Source organism: Cervus canadensis, chromosome 3, assembly GCF_019320065.1.
Source record: "Cervus canadensis isolate Bull #8, Minnesota chromosome 3, ASM1932006v1, whole genome shotgun sequence".
NCBI lineage: Eukaryota > Metazoa > Chordata > Mammalia > Artiodactyla > Cervidae > Cervus > Cervus canadensis.
In genome coordinates, this window is record NC_057388.1 from 8947152 (window position 1) to 8960804 (window position 13653).

At 42.1% G+C, this 13653-nt stretch overlaps 1 protein-coding gene across 2 annotated transcripts in view; it reads right to left on the bottom strand.

The window, feature by feature from the left end:
- Window positions 1-9873, bottom strand: part of FAM133B (family with sequence similarity 133 member B) — a 35427-nt gene extending 25554 nt beyond the window's left edge. For both annotated transcript variants that reach the window (XM_043462587.1, XM_043462588.1), the window contains exons 1-2: window positions 9730-9873; window positions 278-375 (exon numbers count right to left, since the gene is read on the bottom strand). In XM_043462587.1, the coding sequence (XP_043318522.1) occupies window positions 278-375; window positions 9730-9753 (122 nt within the window). In that variant the 5' untranslated portion in view covers window positions 9754-9873. The remainder of the gene's footprint in view (window positions 1-277; window positions 376-9729) is intronic.
- Window positions 9874-13653: the final 3780 nt, after the last annotated feature.

The following is a 13653-nucleotide window of genomic DNA, read 5'->3' on the forward strand; positions in this document are numbered from 1 at the left end:
AAGGTTAAGGTCTCTTTTAGGAGACAGAGATGTGTTTGGTATGAAAGATTCTCTGGCAGTGCTTTAGCTTAGCTATACTAGGTGGTGGGTTCCTAAATGCTTGCTTTATATTCATGCATGTGTTTTATACGTTCAAAAGTAAGCACATATTAAACACTACTTCAAATAATGATGTATCTAGCAACTGCTTGGCAATCAGTAGAAGTTGTAAAATGACCTTTAAAACATTTATGAAAACCTTATATATAGTTATATAGGTAAATTGTTTCACAAATACCAGGTAGGCCTTGGTCGATTCAAATAATCTTGGATCGTTGGACCTGAAGACTGGATTGGACCCCTTGATCTGGCCATTGCTATTGGGTTCATATAGGCCTTGAGGAAAAAAACAAAAATTAACTCCATTAAAATAATCATTTTCTTACTCATAAAGCAATCTTTACTATAAACGCATACTAGGTCAAACTATGCCAAAGAACTTGAGTTCAAGCTCCCACAAAGTTGTACTCATTTCACATGCTAGCAAAATAATGCTCAAAATCCGTCAAGCTAGGTGTCAACAGTAGAACTGAGAATTTCCAGATGTACAAGCTGGATTTAGCAAAAGCACAGGAATAGGACATCAAATTGCCAACATCCGCTGGATCACAGAAAAAACTAGAGAGTTCCAGAAAAACATCTACTTCTGCTTCATTGACTATGCTAAAGCCTTTGACTGTGTAGATCACAGTCAAAGTGTATATTCCTCAAACTGAAAATTCTGAAAGAGATGGGAATACCAGACCATCTTACCTGCCTCCTGTGAAACCTGTATGCAGGTCAAGAAGCAACGGTTAGAACTGGACATGGAACAACCACTGGTTCAAAACTGGGAAAGGAGAACGTCAAGGCTGCATACTGTCACCCTGCTTATTTAACTTACATGCAGAGGACATCATACGAAGTGCTGGGCTGGATGAATCACAAGCTGGAATCAAGACTACCAGGAGAAATATCAACAAGCTCAGATATACAGATGACATCACCCTTATGGCAGAAAGTGAAGAGGAACTAAAGAGCCTCATGATGAAGGTGAAAGAGGAGAGAGAAAAAGCTGTCTTAAAACTCAACAATCAAAAAACAAAGATCATGGCATCTGGTCCCATCACTTGATGGCAAATGGATGGGGGAAATATGGAAACTGTCAGATTTCATTTTCTTGGGCTTCAAAATCAATGTGGATGGTGACTGCAGCCATGAAATTAAAAGACACTTTCTCCTTTGAAAAACAGCTATGACCAGCCTAGACAGTGTATTAAAAGCAGAGATATCACTTTGTCAACAAAGGTCCATCTAGTTAAAGCTATGGTTTTTCCAGTAGTCATGTACGGATGTGAGAGTTGGACTATAAGAAAGCTGAGCACCGAAGAATTGATGCTTTTGAACTGTGGTGTTGGAGAAGACTCTTCAGAGTCCCTTGGACAGCATGGAGATCAAACCAGTCAATCCTAAAGGAAATCAACCCTGAATATTCACTGGAAGGGCTGGTGCTGAAGCTCCAATATTTTGGCGACCTGATGTGAAGAGCTGACTCATTAGAAAAGACCCTGATTCTGGGAAAGACTGAAGGCAGGAGCAGAAGGGGGCAACAGCGGATGAGATGGCTGGATGGCGCCACCGACTCAACGGACCTGAGTCTGAGCAAACCAGGGAGACAGTGGAGGACGGGGAGGCCTGGCGCGCTGCGGTGCATGGGGCTGCAGGGCGCTGGACTCAGCAACTGAACAACATCATTAGGCCTCAGAAGTTTGGGAGGTAAGTAATACCACCATTTCACAGAAAATGTATCTTCACCAGAAATTTGATGAAAATAACATTGATACCTCTTCTCTTCCTTTCTCCAAAAGCCCAACAAAGCTCTAAGGGTAGGAATACTATGGTAAATGAAGAAACTCGGTTTCAAAGATCGAAGACCTAACACGAAATTGTTTATCCTACTTTATCTTTTATCTCAGGAAATACTGTGCCATCCTAATAGCAATTTTATACACAGATTGTTAACTATCAAAAATTAAATTATGCAAGGCAACCAAAGAAAAAATAAACAAGTTCAGCAAAATTAAAAACATTTGTGCATCAAAGAATACTATCAAAAGACTGAAAAGACAAGCCACAGAATGGAAGAAAATAAAATCCTACAACTCAACAACAAAAAACCCCCAAACCCCATTCAAAAATATGCAAAGGACTTAAGACATTTCTTCAAAGAAGATATACAAATGTCCAATATGCACATGAAAAGATGTTCGCTGTTACTTGTCATTGTTGTCAACTCTCTGAAACCCCAAGGACTGCAGCATGCCCAGCTCCTCTGTCTTCCCTCATCTCCTGGAGGTTCTAGTCATGAGGGAAGTGCAAATCAAAACAATGAGACACTAGTTGAATGGCTACTACGAAAAACAGAAAATAAAAAGTGTTGTCAAGGATGTGAAGAAATTGCAACCGTTAAGCACTGCAGGTGAGAATAAAAAATGGTGTGGCTGTTTTGGAAAAGTTTGACGATTCCTCAGAAAGTTAAACATAGAAGTGCCATATGATTCAGCAACTCCACTTCTAAGTAGGATTGAAGAATGGAAAGGAGGGGCTCAAACAGATACATATAAACCCACGTTCACAGCAGCGTTATTCACAACAGCCAAAAGGTGGAAACAATCCACACATCCACCTATGGATGAATGGATAAACAAAATGTACTATATACTGGCTTGGTCAAAAAGTTTGGTTGGGTTTTTCCATACCATCTTACGGGAAAATCCAGATGAGCATTTTGGCCACTTCAGTACATACAATGGAATATTATTCAGCCTCAGAAAAGAGTGAAATTCTGATACATGCTACAACACAGATGAACCTTGGAAGCATAGTAAGTGAAATAAAGCAGACACCAAAGGACAACTATTGTATGATTCAACTTATTTGGGGTACCTAGAATAAGTGAACTCAGAGACAAAAAAAAGAGTTTACCAGGGGCTGAGAGTGGTGTAATGGGTACAAAGCTTCTTGTTTGAGATAATGAAAAACTTCTGGAAATGGATAGTGGTGATAACTGTATAACACCGTCAATGTATCTAATGCACTATACACTTAAAAATGGTTAAAATGATGAACTTTATATTATATCTATTTCTGTACAACAAAACCCCACAAAACTATAATATTATGCTCTGTAAACTACACTTACTAGAGCAGAAATACATATTTTTATACACTTTCCCCAAAAACATACTGAGACAAAATAAAGCAGAATATTTGTTAATGACAGTGTCTAGCAGACAATGTTTTATTAGAATTCACTTTAGAACAGATACAAAATCCAGTCTTTAATTCAGTCTCAACTTCTTGACCCTATGATTAAGTTTTCCAATTTAATTCAAGTCAACAAACATTTATTAAAAACTCTTCCACTTTTTCTTTTTATCACAAATAATGTTTTTAATTATTTAACTTCTTACAGTACTCATAACAGAAACTGACAAATCCATGTTGTTGTTGTTGAGTTGCTAAGTCACGTCCGACTCTTTAACAACCCCATGGACTGTAGCCCGCCAGGCTCTTCTGTCCATGGGATTTCCCAGGCAAGAATACTGGAGGGGGTTGCCATTTCCTTCTCCATTTTCCACTCTTTAAATAAAAAGAACTTTGCTTGAAAACGACTATCACAAAGATTGATTTTAAGGCCTGAAATTTAGTACTTAACATTCCAAAAAAAAAATAAAAAGGTACTTTCATCCACTTCATTTTACTTAAAATCTTTAAAAATGACAACATTTTCCACCTTCAAAACAAATGTAAGTTATACACGTCTAGATTTCTCTGGCAGAGTAAACAATACACAACCACTATAAACAACACATTGTGAGAATTATTTCCATTCAATTGGATACTGCCTAATTACCTGAGATGAAAACGGCTAAACCTTTAATATAATTTTCTTACAGCTAGAGTTCCTAAGGTCACAGACATTTATAGGACGGGGGCTACATGTGGCTGTCAATGCAATGTTGAAGACCGAGGCATAAAAGTCATATTTTTAATATCAAATGTTATGCCCTTAAATATTTCATTCGATTGTCTCTACTGAGATTTTTAATCAGTTTATGTGGAAATGACAACCAACAAAGGCCACAACAGAGCAGTTGTTGGCCCACCCAATGACACTGACCATCTTAACGATCAAAAATATAATGTACAAACTGAGATCATCACTTTTAAACCAGGAGTACAGTATCCATCACCTTCTTACTTCTTAGGTATCATGTCATAATTTTAGCAGTACTTAATGGTAAACCGTTTTAAGCCTGAAACTGTAAAAACTTTATTTTCAAAGTTATAAATATATACATGGATGTTAAAACTATATCACCAGAAGAGGAAATATTGAAAATACCCAAATAGAAAAAAAAAAAGAAAATACCCAAATAGCCATCAACCTGAGAGTCATCAAATACACTATATTCCCCAAATGAAATACTAGGTTGGTGCAAATATAACGGCGGTTTTTGCATTGTTGAAATTTGCCATTTGACACTGGAACACACTCATAATAAATGTGGTCATAATTAATGCACATTTCTCATTTTATGGTTTTTGGTTAATGACTTATTACTTGTTTATTTTATATTTACTTTGGACTATGGAAATGATGTTAGACAAAAAGCAAAGGATTTTCCTACTAAGAGTTCAAAATGCGCCGTAAAGCAGTAGAGACAACTCCCAATATCAACAAGGCATTCGGCCCAAGAACTGCTATTGAAATGTACAGAGCAGTGGTAGTTCAAGAAGTGTTGCAGAGGGAAAAAAGAAGAGCCTTGAAGATGAGGAGCACAGCGGCCAGTCATCTCAAGTTTACAATGACCATCTGAGAGCAATCATCGAGGTTGACCCTCTTACAATTACATGAGAAGTTGCCTAAGAGCTCAACAGCAAACCATTCTGTTTGGCATTTGAAGTGAACTGAAAACATTAAAAAGCTCGGTAAGTCAGTACCTCATGCTGCTGCTGCTGCTAAGTCATGTCAGTCGTGTCTGACTCTGAGCGACCCCATAGACGGCAGCCCACCAGGCTCCCCCGTCCCTGGGATTCTCCAGGCAAGCACACTGGAGTGGGTTGCCATTTCCTTCTCCAGTGCATGAAAGGGAGAAGTGAAAGTGAAGTCGCTCAGTCGTGTCGGACTCTTCTCGACCGCATGGACTGCAGCCTACCAGGCTCTTCAGTCCATGGGATTTTCCAGGCAAGAGAACTGGAGTGGGGTGCCATCGCCTTCTCCCAGTACCTCATGAGCTGCCCACAAATCAAAACACCTGTCATTCTGGTGTCGCCTTCTCTTGTTCTATGCAACAATGAACCATTTCTCAGTTAGACTGGGCTGTGCCACGAAAAGTGGGTCTTAGTTATGGGCTCTCAGCTGCCCCATGGCGTGTGGGATCCTAGTTCCCTGACCAGGGGTCAAACCCACATCCCCAGTACTAGAAGGCAGACTCCCAACCACTGGGTCACCAGGGAAGTCCCAAGAAAACATTTTTTAATATTACAGTACATTACCTGGAAGAGGACAGTAGTAACAGCTATATCACCACTGCCTTTGTGCTTGCTTCCAGACATTCAGGACTTGACATAAACACACCGCACTACTGTCTTCTACTGCACAGTACACAAAAGCACAACTACTTGAAGAGGACGCACACACATGACAACATATGCCAGACAGGCGAACTAACTTACATGACTACACATGCGAGAGCGTGTTTGCATCTTTGAAAGTTTGCAACTTGAAGGTTCGTATGCAGAGGACTTAGTATAGCGGCAATTTTTCACTGTAGTTTTAAATAATCTAAAGACACATTTACTATGTTTTACAGCCTTTAAATTTTCTAGCACGTATCTTAAAAACTCACTAATGAGTTTTAATGTCTACTGTGAAACTGCATGCTCAAAGTACGTATCATCCTATCTTACCGCTTACTCTTCAGAGGAATATAAAATAGTACATTCATATGCTAGGAGTCCACGTTAATCATGGACAAGTTATGGCACAATTCCGTGAGCTATTACTGAGTATGTAATAAGGCTTAACTTTCAAGCTTTTGATAAACACTATGCCCAGTCTAAGTACACTCTAAATAGCTCCATTATTTATTTCAATTGCAATGGTAATACTTATGAAGTGCATCTTAAAAACTCCTCGCAAAACACCTGATCATGAGTCTGTGCTCATAATCATTAAGTAACAGTGCTCCTCTTTATGATGCACAACAAAAAGGTTTTAAAAACCAAAAAAGTAACCATTTCACAAAGGTAAAGCTCTTTCACTTACTATGCATAAGTGTGAAAAATAATGCTTCTAACATTAGTGCGTTTTACATAGTTTATATAATGGATGAGCATAAATCAAAATAAATTGTGCAATTTCTTAAAATGTCTATGACTTAATCATTTAAAATACTGTGACCTTTTAAATCAAACACCCATACTTATATGTAACTAGAATTGTCTGTGGCTCCAAACTGCTCCATGAGCTTGGGTAACAGAAAATGGGTTTGGTTTTTGGAAGTCAGGATGGCAAAATGGGCTCAAGGGAATATGAAAGTGGGCAGCTAGGAAAAGAGCAACTGCAGTCAAGTTGTTGAGGACAAAATGTGCAGAACTTCATTTGTTACTTTGATTATCTATTTTTATCTAGAGGATACATCTGTTTTAGTAAAAACAGAAAAGAACATGAAAGAAACTTCTGGAAAATAAGGGGCACAAAGGGTGGCCAGTGGCTCAGATGGTATAAAGAATCTTCTGTGATGTGGGAGACCCAGGTTCGATCCTGGGTCAGGAAGATCCTTTGGAGAAGGGAATGGCTACCCACTCCAGTGTTGTTGCTTGGAGAATTCCACGGACAAAGGAGCCTGGTGGGCTACACGGGGTTGCAAAGAGTCGGACACGACTAAGCAACTAACACCTTCATGCTTTACAAATCTCAAGGATTAAAATATTTAGTGGGGGGAAAAAAGTTGCTTAAGAATGTACAAATAAATAAGAATGTACAACATTAAAAGGGAACTCTAATCTTCCAACCCAGGGATCGAACCTAAACTAAGGACTTCAGGTGAAAATGATGCGGCAATATATGCTCATTACCCATAACAAACATACTGCTCAGGTGTGGGAGTTGAAGATAGGGGAGGCAGGGCATGTCTATGAGCAGGGAGCATATGGGAACTCTCTGTACTTTCTGCCCAATTTTGCCTTGAGACCAAAACAGCTCCAAAAAGTAAAGCCTATTTAAAAAAAAAACTTCAACCTGAAATTTATCGCTTTTTAGAAAGCAATTCTGTCATCTCTAAAACCATGATTTTTATCATCAATGTAAAAGAAAAAAATGCCATTATTTTCAGATGCAAATGTTCATTTTATTTAAAGTTAAAAGTTATGATGTACTGAACTAAGTTACCAGATGACCCACAGTGTTTTTTTTGGGGAGTCCCAGTTTTAATAGTTCCGGGGGCTTCCCTGGTGGCTCAGAGGGTAAAGAATCTGCCTGCAATGCTGGAGATCTGGGTTCGATCCCTGGGTTGGAAGATCCCCTGGAGAAGCGAATGGCTATCCACTCCAGTATTCTTGCCTGGCAAATTCCATGGACAGAGGAGCCTGGCGGGCTACAGTCCATGGGGTTGCAAAGAAGTCGGACACGACTGAGCGACCAACACTTTAATAGTTTCACCTCCTCCATTGCAGCGAGGAGGCTGAATTGGGTAACCTGTGTCTTCTATGTCTTAATTTCCTGTTTTCCTTTCTATAACCTTTCAAGCGCATACAAAATGTTACTGGAACTACCTATGCCGAGACAACATACCAAGGAATCAGCAGAGCCCAGAGTCGTCAAAATGCTCTAGTAAATGAAACTAACTTGAAAATTTCGTTTTTCAAATGCTTTAAAAGAATGTCTAAACTAACACCTTTTGCCAGTAAAACAAAACATCTTAGGCCTTTGCATGAAAACTGTACCCAAGGTCCAGTGATTTCTAAACATTTAAGGCCTAAGGTCATTAAACAGCCAAAACACTCAATACCTCAAGCCTAAGGAAGCTCCATGAGAACACCATTTCAACTCTATGAGAATCAATACCATAAGGTCTGACCTACAGAAAGGAAGGCAGGAGAAAAGAACATTCCTCAACCTTGTAATCAAACTTCACCACTGTGGTTCCTAGACATCTTTGATTACAAAGACTATATATAATATATAACTAAGATAAGAGTTTTGAACATATGAAGTATTTCAGAGAAGTAAATTTCTTTGAGCACCTCTCCTTCCCCCAAACAGCAAAGGAAATTAATCGCTTAATTTTTTAAAAAGCTAGTTTATTAAATTTAGTACATTAACTTCGACAGCATTTTAAAAATTTTGCTGCACGTTGGTTTAAAGCTCTATCATGGCCAAGCCTAGCAACTGTAACCTAAGCTTATCGCAAATTCCTTATGTTTATGGCCCATCCAATCTGATTCAGAACCTGGGCTTTCCAAACCAAGCTAGTGGACACCTAGAATGCCTTCCTCCCATCTCCGCCTGTGAAAACGGAGAACTTCGAGTTTTCATCAGCCATTTCTTACATTCTGCTATTAGTTATTTCTGTGTCTCTTTCACTCATTTACAGAGTAACAACTTGCAGACCAAACATTCGCCTGTCCATCTGGCCTTGTGCGGTCTCAACTATTCTACAAAGTTATGGGCTGCACTGATCCCACTTTACAGATGAAAACAGCGACGTATCCTAGGTCATCCAACTCCGGAGAGCCCCAAACCGACATTCCAGCCTGGGTCTGAGTCCAGAGTCAACCAACAAGCCATTTATTCCTTCTCGGGGCCTACTAAGTGCTCCGTGGGCTTCCCAGATGCCTGAAAAGGTAAAGAAACTGCCTGCAACGCAGGAGACCCGGGTTCGATCCCTGCGTTGGGAAGATCCCCTGGAGGAGGGAATGGCAACCCACTCCAGTATTCTTGCCTGGAAAATCCTATGGACAGAAGAGCCTGGCGGGCTACAGTCCATGGGGTCACAAAAGAGTCGGACACGACAGAGCGACGTACACACACACACACCTACGTAGTGCTGGGCTCTGGGGCCGCATCAAAGCATTTGACTTTGATCCTGGTTCTCAAACCAGGGAGCCCGCTTGCCTCTAGAACTGGGCGCCCTGCAGGCCCCCCGGGTGTAGGGACAGCGTCCAAGACCTCCTCGCCTCGGGGCCACCCGAGTGCGCGAGAGGGGCGCAGAGATGAGGCGGGCGATACCGGTCGGGGTGGCGGGGGCGAATTCCGGCGCCTTCCCGGGCCTCAGACTTCGGACTTGTTTACAGGAGGGGTCAGAGGACCCTCGGCGGCTCTATAAAGTGGGCACTGCTGGCCCGAATGTGGGAGAGAAGGATGCCAGAGAGCACTGCCAGAGGGTGCGGCAGGGCTGACCGGATGTAAAGAAAAGGGGGGCCTGAGAGACAAGGGAAAGGAGTGGGGGGCCCACAGGCGCCAACGGCGTGCGCGGCGCAAGCGCGTCCGGGGCCGGCCCCGCTGTGGGGGGAGCCGGGTCTCCAGGCTCAAGGTCCGAGCGCCGCGGCTGCTTCTCAGGCCCAGCCGGGAAGGGCGAGCGGTCCCGCTCTCCCGCCGCCGCGCCCCGCGTCGCCCCACTGTTTTCCCCGCCGGGTACTCACCACTCTATTGTCCCGCTTCCCCATGGTGCCGGACTGCGAGCTCAGCCAGCCCTCAGCGGGGAGACCAGGCCAGCGCGGCCACCGAAGAGGGCCCGAAGCAGGTCCTTCGGCCAACTCCCCACCCCATTGAGAGAGCGGCGCCTCGCGGACCCGGCGGCAGCGGGAGCCCACAGCGCCACCTACCGCCTCGGAGGAGAGGCGGGCGCCCGCGATCACTTGCGGTTCCCAGGGGTCGCCTGGGGATTCCTGTCCTTTGCCACTCAGCCAGTGCAGCCGCATTGGAGAAGGAAGTGGCAACCCACTCCAGTGTTCTTGCCTGGAGAATCCCAGGGACGGCGGAGCCTGGTGGGCTGCCGTCTATGGGGTCGCGCAGAGTCGGACACGACTGAAGTGACTTAGCAGCAGCGGCAGCAGCAATACAGCAGCATGGCCCAGGCAGCTGCTTTCTGTTTGGCCTTGTTTTGCTTTCTGCCATTCCTGATGTACTGAAATCCTCATTCCAGAGGATACAATGATTATTCCAAGGCCTGTTGTGTTCCACTATTATTCCACTATGCCTGTGTGCTTGGCATAGTGCGGATGCTGGGAATCCATAAAGCGAGGACTAGGACGGAGGTACTCCCTCAGAATCCATCAAGCGGTGGCAGAGAAGTCAGTGTTCTCATAGATATTGCTAAAGACATTGCCTTTTAAGCTCAATTCCGTTCATCTATCGCTCATGTATCCATTTCACACTAATTTTTAAACACCTGGGCTGTGCTTAGTCGCTGAGTCGTGTCCGACTCTTTGAGACACCAAGACTGCAGCCCACCAGGCTCCTTGTCTAGGGGACTCTCCAGGCAAGAATACTGGAGTGGGTTGCCATGCCCTCCTCCAGGGGATCTTCCCAACCCAAGAATCGAACCCTGGTCTCCCGCATTGCAGGAGGATTTTTTTTTTATCCTTCGAGCCACCAGGAAAGCCCTTTGAACACCTACTTGGTGTAATTCTCTGAGTGACTGGAAGCTGGATATGAGCAAGACACAAAGATAAGATTAAAACACAAGTGCTACCTTCAAAGGGCCTGTTTATAAGCTAGTTAGGGAGATAGATAAACACAGGGTCAACTTTACTACATGGCATGCCATAATAATGTCAGTAAAACACTAAAACTTCAAGGGACGTGTTCCGGGGCTTCAGAGAAGGTGTCATTATATTCACTTAGAATTAATAGATCTGGATAAACCTGGATCCATCTCAGCACAACATCATTAGAAATTGAAAATCAATTTGGATCTTTTGTAGACTCTTAGAAAATGTCAAAATGGGCTTATACTCAAATATAAGAAAACTTCTTAAAACCACCTTCCCACTTTGTCTCCCCCGCCTTCCCTTTCTCATGCTGTATCACACAACAAATGATGCCAACTCCCGTTCTCTCAGAACTTTCCCAGACTCTCAAATGCAGCCACTGGGGGTTCTATTCCATACTGAAAGTTCATTCTCCTTAGTAACACCACTTTACTTCTTACTGTAAATTGGGTCTCCAAGATTTCGTTTCTCCTCCTCCTTCTCCCTCACCCCTGACTTAAGCTGGGGATCCTCTTACCAAGGACAGGCTTCTCTGTCTGAACAAGATGAAGTTTGTTTTCATGGCTTATTGATAGTGTTTTTCATATCTCAGGAACTTTACAGATATTAACCCTGTCACAAGGATCTTTTTCTTATGTTTTCTTCTGCAAGTTTTATAGTTTCAGCTCCATGTTAGAGCCATGATCCATTTTGAATTTTTTTCATGGTGTAAAGTAAGGATCAAGCTTCATTTTTTTTTTTTACCCATATAGATATCCAGTTTCTCCTGAACCATTTGATGGAAAGATTATCCTTTCTTCATTGAATTAACATATTAGTTTGCTAGGGCTGTTACAAATATGACTTCCTGGGGCCCGTCGCTGTCCACAAGGAGTTCTTCCCTAGAGAACTGGGAGTTGTAAACTGGGCTCACAGTCCAGAGAGAAAAATCAGTGGTGGAGGCCTATTGCGCTTTTAATGGAGTGAGGTTCTAAGTGAGCTAAACAGACACAGAGATAACTAACTAGCTGAGTCTTCTGTAAACCACTTTGAAGAAAATGGTCCAGCGAAACCTGGTTGTGGATGCCTATGATTTGTGGAAACAGGTAGTCATGACTGATCTCTTAGCAAACAGCAAACTTTCCATTTCTTAATAAAGATCAAATTCCTGACTCTGTATCATCCCTTCTGAGTATTCTGTGTAGATCCTAAAAATGTAGATGCAATTTAGGGCCTGTTAAAAAGTTAAGACAAGTCTTAATGAGAGCTCCCAAGGAATTCTGGAGGACTAATGTTAAAATACCTGATATTGGACACAAAGACGGGAATATAAATATCAGTGATTATAGTCCCACTTTTGGTTTGCCCGTAGCATCTCAGGAGCTGCTACATCTACTACTCTGATCTAGTATGTAAGTCAAACAGAAATGGGCACACATTAGCAGAAATTGTCTCCCTCTTTAAAATCCTTCAATGGTTCCAAACTCCTTTATATGGCATATTAAGCTGTTCTGGACCTCACTCCCCTCCCCCTTACAGTTTTAAATCATTGAGTCACGGCCTGTTGGTGGAGTTATATGAAGTGAATTTAGTGGCTTTCCACCAGTATTTTCAAAGTGTGGAGGATAATAAGAAAACCTGTGTGGGACACGCAGTATCATTTTGTGGTATGTAAGTTTCTAATAGGTGTTTATGTGTGTCCACGTGTGTATGTGTGCACCAGCCATACTCTTAGATTATATTTCTTTCTGTAGGTTATGATCCAAAAGCTTAAAAGCCACTGCTCCAGGTGTGGCCTCACCAATCTCCTGCCTTTTCTTGTCTGCTATTTCATAACTCCAGGCCACTGCAGACACAAAATACTTCTCCTTGCGTGACTGACCAGCATTAACTTTTTAGTCCACTCAAGCACCATTTCTGCTTCCCAGGTGACTTGGTGGTAAAGAATCTGCCTGCCAATGCAGGAAATGTAGGTTTGATTCCTGGTCCTGGAAGATCCTCTGGAGGAGGAAATGGCAACCCACTTCAGTATTCTTGCCTGGGAAATTCCATGGACAGAGGAGCCTGGTGGGCTACAGTCCATGGGGTCGCAGAGTTGGATACGTCTGAACACACACCCACACAGGTGCAAGCCACATTTCCAATGTGAGATCTTTGTTCCTCCCCAGGTTATCAGCAATTGGTTACACAAACCTTTTTCATAGTCTCAGTCTGGAAGTTTCAGAAAGGACTGCTCCTGGTGCTTTACTTATTTTGGGGTCTTCAGTGATTACCACAGTCGACTAATAAGAGCTTACTAAGTATGTGTTATGGAAATTTTAAGTTCAATGAGTGGCTACTTTTAAACATTTGAAGCCTGAAAAGGAGCCTCTTAAAAATTTGAAACATATTCTGCTAAAACTTGCAATTATATGTTACTTTACTCACAAGAATTACATTTATTTTACATTAAAGCAAAAAGAAAAATAGAATAGTAATTCATCTCCAAGAAAGCAGGTCAAAATTGCTGTTTTTATTATTTTTATTTGCTACCAAGAGTTTTATTGTAAGAAATACAAAAGATATGACAAATATACAAACCATTGTCTCTTTTTGCCTCAATTCAGCTTGTGCATAAGTGAAAACAATAAACTGGACAATGACATTTCAACACCAATTCTTAAAAGACAATGAATTCCATTACCTGACAATAAATACCTAAATTTGCATTCTAGCACCCAGTAAGACATCCAGTTTCCAAAGGATTCTTGATCTGTAACCCTCTGAATTTTCTGATACATTCCATCGCTTCAGTCACCACAGGTAGTTCCTCTCCAAACAAGTCTTAAGAGTAAGAGCTAGGAGACCTACCTTTGCCCTCAGCAACCTGGGTCA